We start from the raw sequence: 25,208 nt of genomic DNA on the forward strand, positions 1-25,208 counted from the left end.
GACTTGAGAACTTCATGATCCACACTGTTAAAAGCGTTTTTGAAGTCAAAAGAGATGCCTAAAATGTGATGTTTATTGTTCAGTCCAAGAATAACATTATTTAGGAACTCGAAAATAGCAGAATTAGTGGACCGGCCAGCTCTAAAACCATGCTGAGAGTCAGAAATTAAATTAAATCTCTGGAGGTACTTAATTAATAATATGATGGAAGAGTTTTTCAAAGATCTTTGAAAATGTTGATAGAATGGAAATAGGTCTGTAATTAATAGACTCTGAAGGGCAGCCTTTCTTGGGAATTGGAATTACCCTGGCCAGCTTTAGGGCAGAGGGAAAGACACCAGAGCTGAATGAGAGATTGATGATATCAATCAATGGAGGAGCAATTAAGTTTGATGAAGCTATTATAATACTAGGAGGAATGCCATCAGGCCCGGGTGAGGAATTACCCAGGGAGATGATGGTTCTTTGAACCTCATGAGGGTCAGTGGGATTTAGAAAAAAAGAGTGAGGAGAAGTCCTCCACTGCAAAATAGGTCGAGTAGACCGATTGGAAAGAGGCAAATAACAAAATTGCTGGTTAAATTTATCAGCAATATTTTCAGGGATATCTTCCAATATACCTCCAAAATCAATGCTAGTGCTGCCAGGGCAGTTAGGGGAGTTAGTATTCTCCTTAATTACTTTCCAAGTATCTCTGATAATGTTAGTTGATTTACTTAGAAAGTTATTAATGGCAGCCTTCTTCTCGCCAATAACACGGGACTTGAGTTGCTTTAGAGCATCAAGATATGCACTGCGAAATGCGTTGTCAACAAATTTACTCCTGTAATGAAGTTCACGTACATGAGCAGATAGGGCTTTCAGCTCAGGGGAATTGAGCTTGAATCCACCGTGAGGGTGTTTTTTTCTAACTTTTCTAATGGGAAAACAAGCTTCAAAATATGACATGAATATATTTAAAAAGGCCTTAAATTTAGCATCAACATCTGAAGTCTGTAATACATCCTCCCAAGACTCACTTGATAACTCACAAACAAACTCCTGGATGGCATCAGCAGAGAAAAATCGTCTGGGGAAGAATTGAGCAGGCTTATTACAGGTTGAGGTATACCTCAGCAAAACATTAATACCTAGGTGATCTGAGAAACCTGGACATATGGTATCACAGGAGATACATGAAGAGGCATTCGTAATAAAATAGTCAATCAAAGTACTTGATTTGGTAGTTACTCTGGTTGGCTGTGAATTAGCTACATATAAACCAAAAGAGGATAACAAATTCACAAAATCAGTTTTGATGGAGGATTCTCCCAAAAAATCAATATTCATATCACCAAACAAGAGTATTCCATCTGCATTTACACCACATGCATGCAGCAAAGCATCAATTAAAGCATTAAAAAAATCCTGAATATTACTGCACGGAGAACGATAAACAGCAATCAGAGCAAAAACAGAGAGGTTAACTTTAACCAATGAGGCAACACATTCAAAAGTCTTTTCACTACAATTATTAATTTTCAGTTTTTTAATATTAATATCAGCTTTAGCATAGATAGCTACCCCTCCACATTTATAAACATGGCGACAAAAGGAGGTTATGAGATTAAAGCCATCAATACAAAACACACTAATGTTGTTTTCAGACAGCCAGTGTTCACTGAGGATGAGTACATCCACACCGCGGTCATGAGCAAATTGCTCAAGCAACAGCACTTTATTTTGAACACCTTGAGCATTAATATAAAAAATGCTCAAAGAAGAAGCGATTTTGACCGCAGAAAATTGTTGATTCGGTTCCATCAACGAAACAAGATATGAGCCTGTTAGTCAGGACAATTTAGCCTTACTCATGCTGTTGTCACCGAAAAACTGTTGTTTCACTGAGTTATCATCCGAATGTTCACATGAATCTTCGGTGACGACGCCGAGAGAAGGATGGCCTACGGCTGAATGTATCACATTATTCGCATCTGCAGCTGAAGCACGACTTTTTGGGGGGAAATATCTACCCACATACACGTCCGAGGGCCAAATGCTCGCCTTTTAAGAGTTCGTCGCGCAGATTCCAAGGCACGTCAACCTTAAACGAGCGGTGTTGCTCACCGACATAAATATCCTCGCACAGAAAGTTACACTGAGGAAATTTTTTGCTTAGGTAACCAGTGATTACCGAAGGCAAAGCCTCACGTTGAACTCGCCCCACATACAGCAATGCGCGGCAAGGGAAACCGGAGAACTTATTGCAGAGGTTGTCTGCCTGAGTAATAGAGCCAAACACGCCATTTCTTCTGTTTTTTTGTTTCTTAATACTTTTCTTAGAACGCACTGTCCGGAAACCATCACGATCAACTTCAGAATGACTTACATCGCTCTCAGAACATGTTTCCTGTTTTCGGTCATTAACAGGAGATGAGATAACACCACTTAATTTCACACTAGAACTTATTTCTCGAATTACATTTGAGATAACGGGATGGTGCGACAATATTAACGGTTTCGCTTGAGGATGACGCAACACCATTCGTGTTCACATGAGAAATTACTACAGGCTTACCGGTGTCATTGCAAGCGTTATCGGAAGTAACTTTCGCAAATGTAACACTTTTCTTTGGCTTAATGGTGTTCACAGCGAGATTCTCCCTAAATTTCACAATCTCGGCTTTGAGATATTCAATATCGTCAGCCATATTGGCGATAGAGAAGTTGTTCACTCGGCAGCGAAAACACTTCCAAAACAGAAAATTGGTCTCATTTAAGGCCTTCAAATGAATTTCACCCATTCCAGAGCACTTTGAGTGAACAATAGTGGAGCAAAAACCACAGTAAATCAACTTTTCACTTGATAGAAAAGGATTTTGGCAGGAGCCACAATTCGGCAGCATGGTTGATGACGCCATTTTGGGAAAAAAAAAAAAAGGAAATTGCAAGGAAAAGAAGGTGCCCCAAGAAAATACTGACTGAAGGGAATATTTCCAAAATATCCCCCTCTGATTTTGATCAAATTTCATCGAATGGTTGGGTTTCATGAAAGTTGAGAAGAACAGCGTAAACAAGAAATGTTACTTAGCCTATAATTGAATATACAGATGCGTGGCATTCGTGGTACTTGATCATAGTATGCATGCTGGGTTTTGGAGTATTACTACGAGTTATTTCTTGTTCCTAGCCACTTCACATCTTTCTCAGTTGACACGATTCTAATTATTTCCCCAACCCTAACTTTCCTGGCTTATTGGATGGCTGAAAATTCCTTGATAGTTATTACAAATTTGATCGACCTTCCTTCTGTCTGCATCCCCTCCTCTGGCACTCCCATACTCACGCCAACATCTTTTTAGTATCTAGGCATTAAATAATACATTGACATTGTCATGCCCTTCATATATTTCTGTATGACACATTCTAATTTTTTCTTAAGTAAGATAGCTAACTCTCGCCCATTCTCAAGACGTGCTCCCCCTTCTTTCTCAAATTAGGGGTTTTAGGGAATATATGTAGAGACTTAGCTTTTGTCTCACACTGGTTGGACTTCTCCATTCTCTTCTCTGTGAGCAGCCTAAGAGCCAAAATTGCTTTTATTGTGGCCTTGCTTTTCCTGAAATCAAATCGGTCCTCATTCATCTTCTGCTCTTCGCTCCTCTGCTCCCTTCTTTTTGAATATGAGAATGATGATGTTCTTCTCAAAGTCACTAGGTAAATCTCCTGTTGAGTACATGTTGCGAATAGTTTTATCCAGTTGAGTCAAGACCTTTTCTCCTGCATTTTTGATTAGCTCTGCTGCAATGTCATCTATTCCTGCAGGGCTATTCTGCCAAACACAAAAAAAAGGGCCATGTGTATGGCCGGCCGTAAGTTTCTTATGGCCCGACCCTAAATTACGGCCTATACCAATTCTACTCTCGAGGGACCATATCGTATGGCCCGGCCAAAAGTCTTGACGCCCTTTCTGCAGGCGAGTATGAGAATTATAATTGGTACTATAAGTTGGGTTCACTTTTTTTTAACACTAGTCATTTTTTGATAAGGAAATTTGTTCCAACATGGCTAAAAAATTAATTCTGTGTTCCTTAACTGAAATGGACTCTTATTAAAGGATAAATTTGGATTTTCTTTTAACTCTGATCTGGTGGCAGACGCTGGAGATCTTAAAAAAAAAGTGAAGAACGCAAATCACGGACGAGAAGAAGCAGAAGAAATTTGTACACGATTTGTACCCTACAGTATTATAATATTCGTGAATTGTACATGTAATGGATACAGTTAGAACATGACATCCTATTGTAGTTCTGACACCCTTTCTCTCCTTCCAATGGTGTTACTATTGTCTCATGAAGAATCTGAGCTTTTCCCGGTGAATAGCGTGGATGAAAGCTTCTAAAAACGTCGGCCTACACCATGCAGACCCTGACCCGGTTGGAAACCCGAGAAGCTTTCATCCACACTATTGTCTCATGGCTGCAATAATTTGCCCTCAAAAGCTGTAAAAATCCAGCCAATGTACGAAATCTAAAGATGAAATTGAAACTTTAAGTTTCATTAATTTTATTATCAGAAGCTTATGTTTAGGTAGCTGTATAAAATTAAAACATCAGTATGAGACTATCATTCTTTCCTTGATTTGTGGACGACATTTGTCCTTAACGCATTGACTTACTGAAGATTGCCTTACTGCCAAAAAATGTTGCCCTATGTTTCTTAGATATCCTCCCTCATGAACCGTAATTTTAGGAGAATCTTAAAATATAAAACATTTAATAGTGGATATTTCAAGCTACCTACAGCTTTTCGAAACAAATAAGTAAGAAATCCGCTAGCAAATGTAGCACAGAAAGCAAATAAAAGCCCTTTCCTCCGTTCACTTTAACAGAGCATCCATTAAAAAAGTATATTTAACTTTTTAACTACAAGCGAACTTTTAGTTCATCCACTATATCTACTTACGAATTAAGTAACAACTTCTTTTGACGACTGGAAAGATTTAATGAAAATATCCATCGTATGCTAACGGATTACACATATCCCGTATACTCCTTTCCAGATGAAAAGGCTTCTTTATTTTGTATATCTAGCCAATACCCGTTGAATTCGTGTATGTGCTCCTCCGCAATATTAATATATTTCTTGAAATAATAGCTATATAATCGACGACACTCCGTAAATTTCTTCTATAACTCCGTAGGCGAGCAATGTTATTTTGTATGGCCCGAGTTATGACCGCCTCCTTGGCAGGCCATAGTATTACGGCCTTTAGGCCGTAGCTACCGCCCGACTTATATGGCCTTTCGCTCAGAGTAGAATCGCTTGAAGCCATACGTATGTCTCGAGGCCGTAGATATGGTCGATTTCAACTTATGGCCCGGCCATACGATTAGTGGAATAACCCTGCTGGGGCCTTATCCCTTCGTAGGTCTCTTACTGCAGCATCAAATTCCAATCTTAAGTTGTATTCAACGGTGTTCGGCGATATGTTGTGGAACATAATGATACAATGGTAAATGAAGAGCAAACTTAGTGCATGTCCACAGTAATTTTATTTGGTACGACGCGTTTCAGCGACCTTACTTCGCTATCATCAGGTACAAAATGCCATATTTTCGTCAAGAAGTCATATATATATATACAATCATGCAAATGGGAGGGGTATATTTATGAGTCGGCGGAAGTGGGAGAGGGTTTGGGGGGGGTAAAGGATGGGGGAAGGGGGTGGGCAGGTGGTTGGGATACGTAAGGATTTGGAGTTCGGTTGAAGGTTTTGAGAGGGGGGAGGGCTAACAACGGGGAATGACTCAGGAACTCAATGTCATTCAAAAGATTTTCCTTGCGTTTTCTCCTCCTGGTAATTTCCCATTGCTCGAGTGCGTCGAGCCGACGTCCTTTTCCTTCGAAGGCCAGTATTTTAGGCTGGAAACTGCATGAATGGTTCTCGTTGATAAGGTGAGTGGCTAGCTGGGATTTGGTGTCTTTCTTATCAAAACATATTTTGTGCTCTGCTGTCCTTACTTTGAAATTCCGACCAGTTTGTCCTACATATGTTGAATCACATGAGTCGCAGCTGATTTTATGTTGTTGGACCGGAAGCTTACGGCAAGCCAATAATTTCTTAAACCTTTTAAACTCATGCCATAAAAACATTAATTTCACGATGGAGAAAGATACAGATGGAAGTTTAAGTTTTTTAGATTTGCAAATATCTATATTCGGGGATAAACATACATTTGACATCTTTAGAAAGCCGACATCTACAGATATGGTCATTCCATCTGATTCGTGCCATGCCTTCAGTCACAAAATGGCAGCATTCCACTCTATGATTAATAGACTCATGAATATTCCACTTTCACGGGAGTCCTTTGCCAAAGAACTAAACCACATTCATCACATTGCTACTGTTAACGGCTACGATGGGTATCTAATTGAAAGGATATTGCAGAATTCACGAAAGAAAAAAGCCATTAAAGAAATCACAGACCTTAAGCAGACCTCAAACACAAAGAAGTGGGTGAAGCTACCATACGTAGGTAAAGAGTCATACAAAGTTTCCAAGTGCTTCCCGAGAGACCGTTTTAAATTCTGTTTTTATTCCCTAGTGACGCTTAAAAAATTATTTGACAAATCATTAGATAAATTGGACCCTCTTTTAAGATCCGGCATTTATGCAATCAGCTGCGACTCATGTGATTCAACATATGTAGGACAAACTGGTCGGAATTTCAAAGTAAGGACAGCAGAGCACAAAATATGTTTTGATAAGAAAGACACCAAATCCCAGCTAGCCACTCACCTTATCAACGAGAACCATTCATGCAGTTTCCAGCCTAAAATACTGGCCTTCGAAGGAAAAGGACGTCGGCTCGACGCACTCGAGCAATGGGAAATTACCAGGAGGAGAAAACGCAAGGAAAATCTTTTGAATGACATTGAGTTCCTGAGTCATTCCCCGTTGTTAGCCCTCCCCCCTCTCAAAACCTTCAACCGAACTCCAAATCCTTACGTATCCCAACCACCTGCCCACCCCCTTCCCCCATCCTTTACCCCCCCCAAACCCTCTCCCACTTCCGCCGACTCATAAATATACCCCTCCCATTTGCATGATTGTATATATATATATGACTTCTTGACGAAAATATGGCATTTTGTACCTGATGATAGCGAAGTAAGGTCGCTGAAACGCGTCGTACCAAATAAAATTACTGTGGACATGCACTAAGTTTGCTCTTCATTTACCATTCCAATCTTAAGATGATCGCTCTCATTTCCTGTTCTGAGTCTCGTTGTGAGCTGACGTGTCTTTGTAGAGCTCCTCTCCTCGTGTGAGTTTGTTTCGCGAGTTTATGTGAGTGCGAGTGACGCAATGTCCAACTGCCCGAAGTGTCTTTTGGCCGTAAAACAGGATAAAAGATCCCTAAATTGTGCCACTTGTAGTGGATTGTACCATCTAGATTGCGTTTCAATGTCTGCTGAAGACGTGCAAGTGCTTGAGGAGCTACAGCAGTCCTGGATTTGTGGGTCGTGTCTCGCCAGCCAACGTTCTGTGCGAGGAGAGAATACCCCGTTGAAACCTCCAGCTGTCCCAAGTGATCCTTCCGCAGCGATGCTGTCCGAGATACTGGAACTAGTGATGAGCGGAACTGTGATTTTCGGATCACTTCGTTACCTGTGACTGCTACTCATCAGTAACGGTGATTCTTAACTGTGATTGCGATCACCGAGGTGAATCACTCTTTAAAGTCATCGGTGATTTGTGGCGCTGCTATTCCTGCTACTTTGTCCAATTCCAAGGAATGAGCTCTTCTCAATAGGAACAAATAAACTTATAGAAAGTTTTAAAATTAGACAAAATATTTTTTTGAGGGAATAGTTCTGATTCCGAGTTTATATTACAACAATAAAGTAAATTTGATGTGGTAGAAGAATTGATAAGGGGCAATCATTTTTTGTACGTATTTATAATCAAACCATCATAATTCAAAGCTTCAGCTGTATATTTCGCACAGAATGTCTTATTTATCATTAAATATGAATAAGACGTCGTTATTTTACTGTTGGTAGCATCATGGTAGCTGCCGAAGCTAACTTCACCGTATTCACAGTCACAGTGATTTCGAGTATTTGGTGATTTAGTCACCGGCAGTGATTTCGAGCATTCGGTGATTCAATCACCGGCAGTGACGGGCAGTGATTTCGAGCATTCGGTGATTTTGTCACCGGCAGTGATCGGCTACTTCTATTCAATCACAGGTGGCGATATATCGCATATCACTTGTTAGTAGCCAGCGCTATCATCACCGAATCCAGTGATTGAATCACCGATCACGGTGATTTCGAATATTGAATCACCGACAGTGACTGCTACTTTTCAGTAACGGTGATTCAATCACAGTTAGCGATATATCGCTCATCACTAACTGGAACGCATGAAAACTATGCAAAGTGAGCAAGGTGAACTTAAGAAATTGGTTTCTCAAACGCAGGTTACTCTAGGTGAACATGTTTCAATTCTTACCAACATGAGTGAATCTGTGTCTCAGCTTAGCATAGAATTGAAATCTGCAGTTAGCGAAACCGGCACCCACAAGAAACTCGTGTGTGACCTTGAGGCCCGGGTTAACCGTGTCGAACAAGATTCCCTCAAAAACTCTGTGGAAATTCTTGGGGTTCCGGTAGAAGATGGTGCTAATGTTGAAACATTAGTATGTAAAATTGGCCAGGCTATGGGTTTGGAATTAACTGTAGAAGATATTGACCACGCCTACCCAATTAATACTCGTAGAGGGTCTCAGAATACTGGTGAGGCCCGACCTATTATCTTTGTCCGTTTTCTCTGTTCACGCACTGCTGAGGCCTTTATTTGTGCTCAACGTGCTAAAGGTAAAATGTGCCTATCCCATATCGGGATGTTGGGATATTCAGCCAGTTCACCAATATACATTAATGAATCTCTCACCCCTGCCCATCGAAAACTTTACGCTGCTGCCAGAAGTCTTAAAAGGGAATGAAAGTTCAAATTCCTCTGGGTGCGTGGCGGCCGAATTTTCGCCCGTATAGCTGAAGGTGGTGAAAGACTTACCATAAGCAACAATGGTGATCTTGATTCCCTAGCATAGCATCAGGATCTGAGTTCATGTGTTGCAACTTCTGTAAATCTTAAGTCAAAAATCTAAGCAGCATGAACTCCCTTTTGTAAAAATTTGCCACGTAAACTGTCAATCCCTCCTATGTCACATTGATGAATTTCGGGATTATTTTCTTACTGAATCTTTTGATATAATATTGTAACCCCACCGTGCGGGGCACATTCGGGGAAGGGGAGATTGGAGGGCAAAAGGGGAGGGCAGAGGTGTAGCGAGGATATTCCGTGCACCTGGGGCGAGGGAATGGGATTTTGGGAAAGGGTAAGAGAGGGAAGTTTAGGGGTGATGAGACCTGAGACAGTAGCGTTCGGATAAAGAAAGCCGTTCGACTGCGTAGTTCGCTCAACATAAATTTAATGAGTTTCAATATGATCATTTACAAATACAAGCAAATCAATGGCAAAAGTAACAATTAACTTCTTCTCCTTGGATTCAATGAAATACAACGCATAATTCACTATGCTGCACAACAGAAAAATTTCAGTCCTTAATCTAAACCCAAAAAAAGTCACGCTACACGTTTTCACATTCATAACCCATACAAAAACCACAAGAAAAGGGGACCAATAAAAAAAAGAAACAAAAAGAAACGGGGGGAATGGAAATATGAAACAACGAAATAGATATTGCACTGAAATTCACACGGTAATAGGGGAAGTACTGTCCTCTTCTCTATTTGTGCGGGGGGAAATTTTATAAACGTTTTTAATGAATTCTCTTCTTGACTTGGTGAAAAGGGAATTTTCTTCTGTTCCTTGAGGGGGGGGGGGGGGGGGGAATGGGATTTCAAGGCTTTTTCTCTTACAGTTTGTTGAATCTTCGTGGCTCTCGATCTGCTGATCGTGGCGATTCCGTTCCGCGGCGTATGCTGCTCTGCGTCAACTCCGGCAGGTTCACGAGTGGGAGATGGCCTCTCTGCGACAGTTGGGAGATCCTTTCATCTGCACCACGAGTCTACCTTCCAACTCCTACTCGTATTGGGCACCCTGTCTCTCTCTCTCTCGGGATCTCTCCACCAACTTTTTTCTCTGCCTCCTCAAACTCCGCCTACTCTTGGGAGCGTTTTTTGTTGCTTGGAATCGCCAAAAAAGAAAATCATCTAAGCCCCTTTTCCTCCGGTGCACCATGTTATATAGCCATTGAGGGGAGGAAACACCGGGGAGGGGGGGGGGGGTCAGGGGAAAGAAAGGGATGATGCACTTGGGGCTGGACGGTCACTTCACCAAGGACACGGGGGGGGGGAACCACGTTCTTCTTCGTCTTACGAATTCGACTTGCACACATTAGGAGGGGGGGGGGGAAGGGAGAGCATTACACATTGTGGGGAGGAAAATAGGGAAACATCAAATGGGGACTCAATGATTCATGACACTCACGCACACATTCACACGAACACATATCAAAAGAAAAAAAAACTGCCTTCCTTTACCTTGCACTCCCGTCTCATGCGCCACTATGTAAGCGGGCAGAATGCACCGGTTACATATGTATGTGTGAAACTTGGCTTCACCCTGATGTTTCGGATGATATGGTAAATCTATCTGGTTTTCACTTAATCAGGCATGATAGAATTGGGAAAAAAGGTGGTGGCGTTGGAATATATGTTCGTTCAAATCTGTCCGTGACTCTCCTTTCCCACTCCCCTCCTGCCTACTGCTCAAGGCCTGAATACCTCATCGCTAGTGTTTCTGACGTCAACTCTGCCAATTTACTATTATGTGTTGTTTACCGACCACCCAAGATCGGGTTCATTTCTGATTTTGAAAACGATCTCCTAAGATTTCTCCCTACTTTTAAAAATGTTGTTATTATGGGAGACTTTAATTCTGACATGTGTGTTGACAGCTATGATAGTCGCTACCTTATGAATCTAGCCTACTGTAATAATCTCTACATGGTTCCTTACGATCCCACCCATCACACTGCAAGTAGTCATACTTTATTGGATCTTTGCTTCGTAGATAACTCCGAAAAAATTATCTTTAGCTCTCAGTTCCCTGTTCCTTTTCTTTCCTCTCATGACCTCATTCTTATACATTATAAAATCAAAACCCTTCGTCCTTCCCCTGAACCGTACACTTTCGTGACTTTAAAAACTTCGACGCCGAAAAATTTCTTGTTGATCTTCAGACTCGTAATTGGAGTGATCCTTTTAAGTTTGATTCTATTGAACAAAAAATGCAGCTATTTAACGCAAACCTCCTGGCAAGCATAAATTCACAAACCACTGTAAAGACTGTCTACCCCAAATCCCGTCCAACACCATGGTTTACTAACGATATTCGGAATAATATCAAGGAAAGAAATCGTCTTAGGATAGCCTTTCTTCGCACCTGGAATGTTGACTATCAAAATAAATTTAAAACTATGAGGAACAAAGTTAAAACTTTGATAGTAAAGGCAAAGCGTTGCTATTATTCTTCTCGTTTATCCCATGTTAATGAGCCAAATCAAGTATGGAAGCAGCTACGCCAGCTTGGACTTATCTCCAATAAGCAGCATTCATTGCCATTAAACCTCTCACTAGACCAACTAAACGATTATTTTACCTCTGCTTCTTCATTATTGTCGGGTAATGCCTCAGTAACTGACCCACATGTTCCATTCAGTGACTCCAACTTTTTCTTTGAACACGTTACCCAAGAAGTTCTGCAGAAATTCCTTGCTTTTTCTAAATCCAATGCTACAGGTACTGATGGTATTCCCATTGATGTTATTAAAAAATCATTACCATTAACCATACCTGTCATTCTTGATATTTTTTATTACTCACTCTCTTCCTCTATATATCCCTCATGCTGGAAAACTGCTTTAGTTCGACCGATCAACAAAGTTAAGAAACCAACTTCTCCTTTGGATTTCCGTCCAATATCCATTTTATGTGCAATATCTAAGGTTCTCGAGCGAATTGTGCATCAACAAACTACAAATTACCTGACTGCGAATAAAAGATTTGACCCATTTCAATCTGGTTTTCGTCAAGGTTTCAGTACTCAATCCGCTCTTTTAAAAGTCACTGATGATGTACGAGGTGCAATCGATAATAAAATGGTCACTGTTTTAGTGCTATTTGATCTTAGCAAAGCTTTTTACCGGGTCAACCACTCTAAGCTTCTACAAAAAATGAAGTGCCTGAATTTTTCCTGCTCAGTACTAAATTGGTTCCACAATTACCTCATTGGGCGCCGCCAAGCAGTCAAAGACTCTAGTGGGAATATATCCAAATGGAATGATGTAACTTGCGGTGTTCCTCAAGGCTCTGTATTGGGACCTTTGCTTTTTTCCATTTATCTTCTTGATCTTCCTCACAACCTAAAGTATTGTAAATATATGCTTTATGCTGATGATTTGCAAATTTATCGACATTGTCTTCCTCATGACCTTGAAAATACTATTGAAAAAGTGAATGAGGATATTACCTCAATATCAAACTGGGTTTTAAATAATTATCTAGTTTTAAACTGTTCTAAAACCAAAGCCATTATCTTAGGCTCCACAAAACTTATAAATAAAATAGACCTTGATTTAATCCCAAATGTCAAAGTGAGTAATGTTAAAGTTCCCTTCTCTAACGCTGTCAAAAATCTCGGAGTAGCCATGTCGAATAATCTCTCTTGGTTGAATCATGTTCAAGATATCTCTAAGAAAGTAAACCAAATTTTTTATCTATTAAAATTAAATAAAGAGGTCTTACCTATCGAAACGAGGAAACTATTAATATCCTCCATTGTTTTCCCGCATTTCGATAACTGCTGTTTGGTTTACAACAATATCCCAGATGATCTAGATTTAAAACTCCAACGCCTTCTTAACTCCTGCGTAAGGTTTGTGTTCAACATCCGAAGAGATACCCATATTTCACCCTACCTTAAAAATATTGGTTGGCTTCATACTAAAAAACGCCGGAAATATTTCCTAGCAGCTTTTCTCTACTCACTGTTTCGTCACGAACAGCCCGATTACTTATATACGCTATTTAAAATTAAGCAACAAACTACTTCGATTACCACGAGATCAGATATAAATTTTATATATTATCCCGCCCATCGCACAACTTCTTTCCAGAAATCTTTCCAGGTTGTTGGGTCAAATTTCTGGAACGAGTTGCCTAAAAATGTGAAAGAAATTCGGTCTCTGAAATTATTTAAGTCAAAGGTCTATAGCTTATTGCTTACCGCCACGCTGTAATTTTGATTGTACATTGTATGTCTTACCGTTGTATACATTGTTTAAAACTTGTATCATTGATTGGATATTGTATAATATTTTTTTTTTCTTTTTCTCTATTACTGCTCACAATGAGTAATTGAGCAAATACATTGAAGTATGTATATATGCTTTGTAAATTGTTTTGTTCTTAGAGGACATCAGTCCTAGAATAATAAATAATCTTTCTAATGTCACCCTTTTCTCCTTCACTTTTCTCTTCGGTAAGTTTTGAGCTAAGTTTGCATCCATTGTATAATTCCTCCAGGTATTCCTTCCATTTCTCTACTTTGTCTTCGTTTACAATTGGAATATTTCTATATTTTTCCTTATGGTATTGCATCTTGTGCTTCTTTCCTTGAAATGGTTCCTCCCTATTCTATAGGCCGCTTCCACTTTCCCTTGTACAAGGTTATTTTTCATGTCCTTGCATATGTTCCTCATCCACGCTTCTCTGGCTTTCCTCGCTTTGTGCCAAATCTCGTTCTTTATTCTCTTTTAGCAAGCCTGTCGTTCTTCAGTATTCATATTCTTATACTTAATCCGTTCTTCCATGAGGTATAGGACTAGCATTCATAAATATCCATCTAATAGCTTTTCACACGCATTCCGGCTCCCTTTCTGAGCATTATCTCAACCCCAGCATTACTGTTTAGAGATCCCATGTGTATAATCCTATAGCTTCCGTTCCAAAAGTCTGCTTCCTCAGGCCTTGCTGCACAGAAAGAAATCTGCTCATATAATTGAAGGTACGCCACGTGTCCACCTGAAGAATAGTGTCTTTCTTGAAGCTAGGAAAAAACACTTCCAACACAATGTTTTCAGTCTGTTGGAGACCGCAGTGAGTAGATTTGGTGCATCAAAAACGCTTGCAGATTTCGGAAACACTACAACTTTCTCCTGCAGACAGGTGAGCAAAGGATAAAAAAGCTCACCATCCATAGAAATGGTTGGCTGTATTGCATAAAAATGGGCATTTGCACTTATAGATTGAACAGCCGACTCTACAGTTTTGACATTTTGAAAATTAAAAGTTTTTTCCAAGTAAAGCTTTTTTTTAACTCACTCTAATCGGTTTTCAACAAGAATAAAGTCATAAAGACTAAAAGAATAAAGACTTTTTGACCAGCAATTTCCTAGCATAATCAGCATATGTAAATTTGCCAATCAATTCTGTTTTCTGTAAAGTGCTTTAGTCAATTTTCTCAAAACTGTACAATTTTGTTATTGATAAATGTCCACTGCCATCCTGTCAATGCACAAAAAACTTTCCTATGGATTATTCATGTATCTTTTATGCCCATCTTTCCTGGTCACTGTTGTGCGGAGGTCCCTACAGCCCCCACAAAGGATCTTGTTGTGTATGTTTGTGTGAGTGTGTGTGTTTTGGGCTTTCCGGTTGAGAGGCTGGTGTTAGGTCCCTGCAGGGAATTTCTCCCCCTTCCCGCACACCAACGCAGTAAATTTTTTCGACTTGCAAGTTGGATGAGCAGGGAGAATTATACGGCCAATTGAGAAATTCCTTTTCTTTTCTTTAATCTTTCGAGGCCGTAGAAGCTCAATCCCCATTTTTTACAATGTTATGCACTGTTAGAAAATTTTCTTTTGCCCTCTTCAATCTTTACTTCCAATAACTTAGTGCCATGTTTATATTTTCCTCCTTTTTTTGTCTTTGGAAATGACTCGTACATCTATCCTGCAGGCTGCCTCAATTGAGGGTGTTAAGGCCCCAGCCATTTACAAATAGAAGGAAATGCTCTAACCAAGTTCTAGCATTTATTTAAGTCTTACACTGTTTTCCTGAAAAATGAGTTCATGTATCTATCCATTCGGTAAAATATCTCTCCTAATTTATCGCTTCTATAGGATCTGGAAATATAGTGGGGCTCTAATGATGTTCTCCATGTTGCTCTGCAGTTGCATGGGAATTTTTTCTCTAATGTGTATTATAATTCCTAACAATATTTCCACTCTAGAATGCCTCTTTACTCTTGCTGTTCTCTTTCCATCTCCATATCTTTTCTCTTTTCATATTTGAATTTTTCTCAGTTAATTGTGCATGCCTTATTATTAGAGATGTGTGAATAGTATCCACGAATACTCGAATACCTCGAATACTGGAAAGTATTCAAGATCTCGAATAATTATACTGAAGGTACAATCTCGAATACTTTAAATTTTGTGCCAAACACTGTCGCATGCAAGTCGTTGGTAGTTGACTCGGAAAAATGTAGAAAACTCTAGTCGTTTAGTGCATGCAGCACCGTTTTAGGCAAGTTGACGAACTAAATCAAATTTGCGGATTAGAGCGGTGAAAAGAGTTCGACGTGGGGAACCGAAAATGATTGGGTGAAAAAATCTGAAAATCCCTGGTTTCCCCCACCAGGAGAACCTCGGTGCCCTGGGATGGTAATCCATCCATCCATCAGCCCTCGGCCCCTCCTCCTACGACGCTTCCCTCCTCTCCGAAATCAAACAAAAGGCCTCAGCTCAAGCAGGGTTCGTTCGTATTACGTAGACCATATATCAAAAGCTTCAGAAGAAAATATGAAGTTACAGGAGAATAATAGAATCGTGTTTCACCCTTCCCTCTTTCTCCCCCACTGACCTTTTCTGCCTACCTGCTTTGAAGTTCCCCATTTCTGGAGGTCAACTGCTGCATGAGTCATCTGTTAGCCCAAAAGGTGTCTAACAATGATTTTTGGCAATTGATATTACACCTTTATTAGATTGAAATATTAGTAATGTGCGCATAGTTTAAAAAAGAATAAGACCAAACATGACATATTTCTGACTTTATTTAAGCATTTTACACAAAGAAATAAATGTGAAAGTACAACGGAGATTTACCATTCTGGCGAAACTCAATATCCTCGCAGCTGAGCTTCTCGGAAGTTGATGCGGTATTTTTTTCTGAAAACATGTATCAAGTTACAATTTACGAGTTATGCTACAAATCTCTATTGTCACAGTCACAGACGAAGGGATATTTTCTCAGGATATTTGGTTTCTCACTGCTAGAAAGTCGAATTCATCTGCTTATCTTGTGAGAACTTCCAAAGATGGACTGAAAATAATTGAAGAAGAAGAAAATCCGGCGGAGAAGCACGTGTATTTTGCAATAAGCCTCAGATTGTCCGCCAGCACTTGACAGTAGGAGAGGGGGTAAAGCGAGCTACTTGTTGAAAGTAAGAAGTTGGATGAAGCCATGATGGGCGTGAAGTATCAGATGGGTGTGCCGCTGAAATGGCGTTTGGTAGATAAGAATGTATACGTCACACAGAAATCCATAGTAGCAGTGTATATGCCAAGACGCCATGCAATAATTTTTTCACGAGGTGGTGTGTCCCCTTAGGATATTTGAAAGAGATGTTAGTTGAATCAACTATATGCCCACATTGTTTCCATAAAATTAAAATATTCCATTAATCAGCTAAATTTCTGTTTGAATCCTTAAAAGGAAATCACAATTACTCACCAAAATCTTGGGTTTCCTGCTGCTTAGGCAACCTAGTCAAACATTCTTGCATTCATTGTTTTTTTCGTCCATCCCCTTGAAAAAGGACAGATCAAGATCCACTGCTTACCTTTTTAATTATACATTCATCAAGGGAAATAGAAGAAGAAACGTACGTTTAATATGCTTTGCTCAATTCTAGTATTCAAGGTATTCAAAATTTGAGGTATTCGAATATTCGAGAAATGATTTAATATTCGAATTTGATATTAGAGTCTGGAGAAATCTGCTATTCGACCCATGTCTACTTATTTACTTGCAGGTGGAATCAATTGATGCAGTAAATGTTAAGAGCCATGTGGTGTCTTTTCTCTCTGCTCTTTGTGATGCACTCACATTGTCACAGAACCTGGAGAAGGAGAATTGTGATTCCTTGTTTGTGAAATGCCTAGCCCACCTTGCCACTTTAGAAGATTCGGCTAGCCATCATGAAGCATTAACTGACTTTAAGGTTTGATTCAATGGTCAAGTGATTGTGTTGATGTGTATCTATGTAATGGGTCTTCTTCAAATGTGTACTATTATAGCACTGCACATAAAAAGTGGCTTTACACGTAGTTACTCACGCGACTGTCATTTTTTATTAACACCAAGGGTGAAATTACCCGCAAAAACGCATTTGGCTTTGCTAGGTTTCAAACCCAAATCTCCTGATTGCCTTGGGGTTGGGCCTGCTGTATTGGCCTGCCGGGAAAGCACAAAATCTTTCTAAACTTCGATGCTCAAAATTATATTGACTTGGTTGACTGTGAACCAATTGAGGTAAATCAACCACCAATAGTAGCTGGGATGACAAAGAAAAACTTGGAAGACCTTGCTACGGAAAGATCTGTATTAGAAGTACCTTTTCCCTGCCATACACAAGCAGTTGAAAGGATGGTACAAATGATAATGTTAGCATCAAAATCCGTGTGTAGTATAGGACGCAGGCATGGATGGGCATTATCGTGCATAAGAGACGGATAATAATAATAATAGAATAGAATAATTTTCTCAGAGTAATTGATGTGCTTTCACAATCGTGTCCTTCGGAACGTTGGCTGGGGGGACACGGGTGGAATTCGATGGTAGCCTCTTCCTCGTGGTGAGTTCTGGGTAGTTTCTTTACGAAACTAGCAGAGAGCTACTTAGTGAAATGCTTGGTGTTAAGGTTCTGTTTTTTCTCAACCTTGGCTGAATTTCTTGTTGAAAATAGCTCCACAGGTACGTTATTCGTCATTATGATTGATGTTAATTTCAAATAATTTACCTTATTATTACTTTTTGTGGGATTATTTACTACCATATGATGACTTATTTGATAAGAAATGAAATTCAATCGAAATAAATATTATTTTACCTGCAATTTAGCCCCCAAAATGGAGTTTTAGAAATGTAGGCAAAAATGAGTTGTGTTGTGCGGGTGGTCTATACTCTAATTTTGTTGTTAATTCGTAGAAATTTTTTCAACCATAGATTTAGTCAAAAAAACTTCAAATTTCATTTTCATAAACTATAAACATGTATCCACCCTTTGATATTATCAATTATCCCATATTTTCATAAAATTCGCCTTCATAGCCGTTTGATTCTGAAATCAGCCTGATTTTTCGCAAAATTTTAAACTTTAGAGCTCGGGCAGCAGTGGTTAATATTATCCGATTTGAAAAAAATTTTGTGTGCGAGATCCTTAAATCACTTCGCAACTTTCCCGCGTAGGGCAAATTTGATCAGGAAAAAAAACCTTTTTTCAGCCCACTCTAATCCCAGCTAGCACATTATAAGTCATTGAGATAAGGTGAAAGGAAGAAATAAGGAAGTCGCTTCTCAAGTAAGCTTGTTATGGGTTTCTTACGGCCAGGGCGACAAACATCCAGAGTAATGGCAAAATGGATGCCAAACTTTCAGCACTTCCGTAGATGCTGTTATTATCCCATCGTTACAGAGTGTTAATTAAGGCCTTTATGCATTAAAACAATGTTTTTATTATTGGCGCTTCTATATTATGAGGAGAAATAACATCATACCGCCATAATTTGAAAATCATTCACATTTATGAACTGATAGCTTAACGAAGGTCGTAAGAAAAACACAATTTCACAAGAATACCAATGTAGAATAATATAAAAATGCCGGAAGGAACATCTAATATACGTATTGTAGTCATCGGGTTATCAAACCATAATTTAAAATTCATAAATGTTAAAATGTATGGACCTTGAATAAATTCAGTTTTTCATGCACATGTCAAACAAGTTTTTTTTACATAATTGGATATTTAATTAGTAACTACGCCAACTTTCCTCGACAACTGCCGTGGTGTAGTGGTTAGCGTGTAGTACTTTGATTCCGAGGGTCGCACGTTCGGACCCACCCTCATGTTACTTTTTTTCTTTCCGCCGCATGGATAGAGTACTTGTACTATGCTTTATATCTTCACTAGCCGGTTGCTTGCAGTTATTAATTTTTTTCTATTTACGGGAAAATCTGTTATCAGTTGTTCAGCCCTTATAAAAACTCGCTAAATTTCCCCTATAGCCTTTAAATTCATGTCAAGATGAGCCGCGTAGCATGTGTAGTACGCTGTTCAGCCGCCTTTGGCGCTCCAACAGAAGTGACTTACATTGCCTGAGGATATTTGACGGCATTCCTTACCTAAACGTCCCTAACGTCTTACCCTTGCCTTATATAAGTCCCTTAGCTTACGATAAGCTGCTTATCAATTTTTTCCGTAAGAAAACCATAAGAAACGGTTAACTCACTTACTTTGTGCTATCTGGGAATGTATAGGGTTTCCTCTCTGGCAGTGGCTTAGTGAGCACTGCCTCCATCTTTGGTGCTTGTAAGTGGACCTAAGACGCTAACACATAGGTAGATGAACCTGTAAATTCTGATTGCCTGTCACATAGCATGGTAGCATACCAGCTATACCGTCTTCCTCTAATGGGAATTTGGACTGGTGCAAAGTGCATTGCAAGTCCACACTGTGGCATAGGAGACGATGATCAAGCCGATCAAGACGAATAGAAAAAAAAATTGTCCTATACAGAAAGTTTTCTCGTGGTGAATTACAACATTGATTTATACAATATTCCATTTCCTCACTTTTAGGATCTTTTAAGTAACCTCACCAACTGTTTTGCTGCGATGAAGTGCAAGATTCCTTATCTTGAAGGTAGCAGCAGGAAGAATGCTGTGCAGTTATACATTCTACAAATTAGGATGTGTCTCCCACTGTTCCTGCAAATTCTCAAAGCAAAGCAGGCCGACAAAGGCACACGGAATGTAAGTTGGCATAATAGAGTGGTTTCCCATTTTTTTATTGCCTAAGAACACAACAAGAAAATGACTATGACCTCTTTAAGTTGACTTAAAAGTTCTTCTCAGGAAAGAAGACTTCTTAGGATAATATCAATAGGTTTGGTTTCCTCGGTGAATTTGAAACAAAAAAGTTCACTCCACGCGGCAGTAAACCTGAAAATTGATGACACTAGTGCTTCATTTTTCCCTCTTCCTGCAGACGTGACTATTGGATGCTCATTGGATTTTCAGAAATGAAATTTTAAAGACTTAAATGATGTCCACAATAAATGTTTAACTGATCGATGACTAGGGGAGACTTGGGAGGACTGGCACACATTTTGGAATACAATTTTTTGTGAAAATATTGGTGGCTTAAATAAACATTTTTTGCAATCCTTAGTTGCATTTACCCTTCTAAATTCCATAGAAAATTCCTAGAGAAATTGGAATGGGTAAGTACTGTGGAATTTAGCATTTTCTGAACATAAGACATTTGTCCCAGTCCTCCCTCATTCCGGGAGGAATGAGACGATTAAGTGGAAGGAATGGGACACTAATGTAAATGTGCAAAACAATCTAGAAAAAATTAGTGATTGGTTCAACATACATAAATGATAGATGTTTTAGTTATCCTGTTCATTTTTATATGATTTACGGTATCAATAATATAATCATAATAATAATAGAAGATCAATAATAGAGTATCAGAAGTAAATGTAAACAAGGATTTCAATCTTTCAGTATCTTTAAACAAAATTGGAAGAATTCAGTTAAAATTAAATTTGAGTATTCAGTTTCAGAACAATATCCTTTTTTCTCTGTGAAGCTAATGTCCTCTTGTTGAGGGAGGAAATTTTGAAATTGCTCCCCTTTTATGCATGAATTTATCATTATATCCATCATCACACTCACTACTAAAATCTTTCCCTGTGTAGTACAAAAGAAGAAAACCATTCCACATATCAGATTACTTTGAAAAATTACACTGATCTTGTCCTTGGAAACAAATGCTTTCATTGCATGTCTTGGTAATGCAGATTTTTCTTTACTCTTGCTAATTCTCTCACACTTTTGTCTTCATCTCAAGCCATCTTCACATCTTCCAGAATGGCACAATTTGGCACTGGTATATATATATATATATTATTAAAATGCCTTATAAATTGAAATTAAAAAAAAAAAATATATATATATATACCGTATAAGTGCGTGTAAGAGGCGCACCTTTTTTCCCAGACATTGCAGCCGAAAATGGGCGTGCGCCTCTTACACAAACTTCTAATCTCCCCCCACCCTCCCCTTCCCCGGTCGCAAGTCCAAGGGGAACTGAGTGGCCTTGATTTTCAGCGTGAGTCAGTCATCTGAAACCCTGGGTCAAAATCAAGCGGCAGGCAGGGGAGTTTCTCCCTTAGTGACGTATTTTTAAAATGCTCCTGTTTGAATTTCTTGCAAGCATCGCGCCGTCACGTCGGTACCCCAGAGGTGAACATAGAAAAGATGGACGCGGGCTGATTCGCTCCGGAGCGCGCGCTAAATTTACTGCCGCGAGTGGGCGTCCCGCGGCATTTGTACTGCATATAGTAATTGGTTATCAAAAGTAGAGAAACGCGTATTTTTGAAGGACATACCTAGTTAATAGTCAATATCTGTCTTGCCGAGTAATTTCCATTACGCTGAGGACCTGATTTTCCAAAAATCATCTTCGGACGCTAATATGAGGATTTTTGCAACTGAAAATTATATTGGAGTCAAAACCTGCGCTTTCAAAACTTCTAACGAGTGTGTTCATTGTTGGACTAAATTGTGGATGGAAGAAATCAGAAATGCTTATAAGTGAAGAGCGCGGAAGGAGAGGTCCAGGGGAAAGAGCGTGATCCCACCGTCTTCGAAGCAAGCAACGAAATACGGAGGGGAAGGAGCGCACTCCCTCCCCTCCGTATCTCAAGCTACGAGGCTATGAGCGAAGGAGCACGGGAAGAACACGTCCGATCTTGCATGTGACGTAGTTGCCTTCACAGCGAAGGGGCGAAGGCGCAGCAATGTGTTAAACGCAGTTAGGGTTGCCTAAAGTTTCCAGTCCGTCTCGTCTTGTTTGAATGCGCTTATGCTATGCTTGTTTCTTCCGAAATTGACCTGTTTGGACTATTTTGAATATTAGTAGCCTTGTTGTAACTATAAATCTTTGTGTCAAACAATTAGAGCTTAAAAAACTTAAATTCTGTCAGATATGCGTCGCGTTACATCTCTTTCTTTTTTTGAACCTCGTGCGTGTCATACAATTATTGAAAGCTATCGAGATATCCTCGGGCTCAGTAGATGACTCCCCTTGCATTTGGCCTCCATAAACCGGGAGATCGATCAAGGTCAGTTGTGAGACGGGGTAGGGATGAAACACGTTTTCATTGTTCCCCTGTAACTTGCTGTTTTCCTATTTTCCTGTGGGGTCTCGGAAAGGAAAAATAAACGGCAGAGGCATTGGCTGATGGAGGGTCGAGTGTGGTTCCGTTAAATCTACAACGTGGTTATTATCCTACGGCGCTGAGATTGCCCCGATTGTAGTCCAAGCTCTGGGGAAGGTTCATGCTAAATGCCTGTCGTGTTTTCCCTTAAAATTTTCCACGGCTGCAATTCTATTGCAATACTCCCGCGAGAGCATTTAAACAAAATTGTTCGAGAATAGGACAAGCGTCGTAGAGCAACGGCGTATGCGAAGAGAGGATCGGAACTCTCTCTACTCCCTCTTATACCGCTATTACCGCCGCAGTTATCAAAATTTTCTCTTTCAATTAATATTGAAAGAGGAAAATTCGATAGCTGTCGAAATTCCAGGCGTACGTCTGCAACACCGCGCGATAGTATAAAAAAATGCCGCAAAATTTTTTCTTCATAGCTCCGATGCTCAAAATAGGGGTGCGCCTCTTACACGTGTGCGCCTCATACACAAGCTTATACGGTATATACACCAGTCTTTTACCTAACTCCGAGGAAGGTGGTAATGCCACCGAAAATTTAGTGAGTGTGAGTTTATAATCTTTTTCGTGTGTGTTCTGATACTGCCCATCCTAGGGTTTATATATATATACTACTACATTCATTCAGAGGTAAGGAAAGAAAGGGATAGGAACATGGAATAGAAAAAGGACGAGGACAATGGTGCTGTGGTAGATGGAAAAAGCCAGAAATCAGAGGGTAAAAATGCAGCCTGACTGGGACTCGAACCCAGAACCTCCTGGTTGCCGGCCAGGTGCTCTACCAGTTGCGCTACCAGGACGCTTAGATTTACCATGATTTCGGCGGGGGTTTATACACAGAAAACTTTTTCTATTCCATGTTCCTATCCCTTTCTTTCCTTACCTCTGAATTTATATATATTGTGACGGGTGGTCACGATATTTTTTTCTTTTCGTCCCATGTCAGCGCGCCTCACGCGGCTACGATCTTCCCCGTGGAAGATTACGTGGATCGGGCGAAGTAACTCTGACCTTCATGTAGTATAAGACGGTAAAATACCATGGTTTTAGTTCCCATTCAATTGTATCCATAGGATGTAAGGCGATCACGCCACTTGTGCAGTGACGTGATTGGCTAAAATTCAAAGTGAGTGACGTGTGTCAGCTTTCCGTAACGGAAAAATCGGGAATAGCGAGGTTACGTGGTAGGAGGAGAAGTGGGGATGAAGTCAGTTGGTGAACGGACACGGTACTGGTCTGTTGGTCGAGAGGGAGACAAGCCTGTCTCGAGGTACCAGCAGAGAGAGAGCACATAATTGGGAGCTGGCAGTCAATGCTCAGCTGTGAGAGGGAAGGAGACCCAAGAAAGGCAACGGCTGTGATTGCAGAGGTGTGTGACGGAGAGCGACCGGGGGAAGTGGAGCAGTTTCTGATTCCGGAGCACGGATAAAGGTGCTGGCCCAGGCGTTTGAGAAGGCGACATCTGTGCCGAAAGTGAGGCCGTCGCTGCGCTTGTGGGCCGTTTTCATCCGGAGCAGCCAAAAAGCTCCCCGAATCGCTGGCGACGGAGTCGTCGGGAACCACAGACTGCCATGCCCATAAGTATCAATCTCCAGTAATTATTCCCGTATTATCACATTCCCAAGTGCTTCAAGCAGTACCAAGAGGGTAAAGATTACCACTCTAAAGTCCGTCTACTTCATCCAAATACCGGTGATTCATGTAAAGACCAATCAAGTCACTTTCGCAAGAGTTCATGCGAGACTGCAAAAAGTCAATAACTGCACCGAGTTTTTAAATAGTTAATTGAACAGAAAAGGACTATTGATTGCACGTCTTACGCCCGTAAATAAGGGCAATTTAATGTATCATAATTTCCCGTCTTTCCAGGAGGCAGACGAGGAACATGTAATGGCTTTTCAATTCTTATTTGTTTGTGTCATCAAGGGTATTTTATCTTTTTGCTTGTGTTCATTCATCCATCATTAGTTTGTAGATTAGGCTTAGTATTGTTCAAGGGTGATTTTTCATCAGTGCGTTGATGGTTTTTCGTTGTTTTCGCCAAAGTCTCAATAATAAATGGTGATTTTTGTGCATAATGTAAAAGGTCAGTGTTCATTCGTCGGATCCTCAAACCCTTGTCCGTGCGTGAGTCAAACAACCAGTGTCCGCATTGTCATATTGTCCACCCGTATTAACAATTATTTAATCCTGGGAGTTTGGAACGTCCTTGCTTCTACCGGCAAAGCTAGTTCGTGGGCCGCGGTTTTGGGTGGTGCCCTAATAAACGATCTAAGATCGTATTCTTCTGCAATATTTTTCCCAAAATCTCATTCTACCGAAACCAGATTTCGGAGTGGCGAGCTGTCGGGGAAGGAAAGAAGGAGGGGGTAACACTCGGGGGCGTGAGGGCTGAGACGGGTCGACGGGCTGGCAGGGAAACGGGCCTGTTCCGTCACAATATATATATATCTGGATTTTTTCACTATTACCATTCTGGATTACTTATTAGGAATAATTACCAAATAGTAAAAATAAAAATGCCTTATAAATTGAAATTTAAAAAAATAATAGTGCTTGGAAGGAGTCGGACACTGTCCAATTCCTCCCACATACCTA

General features: G+C 40.1%; 1 protein-coding gene across 4 annotated transcripts in view; it reads left to right on the forward strand.

The window, feature by feature from the left end:
• The window catches only part of LOC124155370 (serendipity locus protein alpha-like), a 76,872-nt gene that overhangs the window by 3,447 nt on the left and 48,217 nt on the right, over positions 1-25,208 (forward strand). For all 4 annotated transcript variants that reach the window (XM_046529128.1, XM_046529127.1, XM_046529130.1 and 1 more), the window contains 2 exons: positions 17,120-17,308; positions 19,948-20,121. In XM_046529128.1, the coding sequence (XP_046385084.1) occupies positions 17,120-17,308; positions 19,948-20,121 (363 nt within the window). The remainder of the gene's footprint in view (positions 1-17,119; positions 17,309-19,947; positions 20,122-25,208) is intronic.

This window comes from Ischnura elegans, chromosome 3 (genome assembly GCF_921293095.1).
Source record: "Ischnura elegans chromosome 3, ioIscEleg1.1, whole genome shotgun sequence".
Classification (NCBI taxonomy): Eukaryota; Metazoa; Arthropoda; class Insecta; order Odonata; family Coenagrionidae; genus Ischnura; species Ischnura elegans.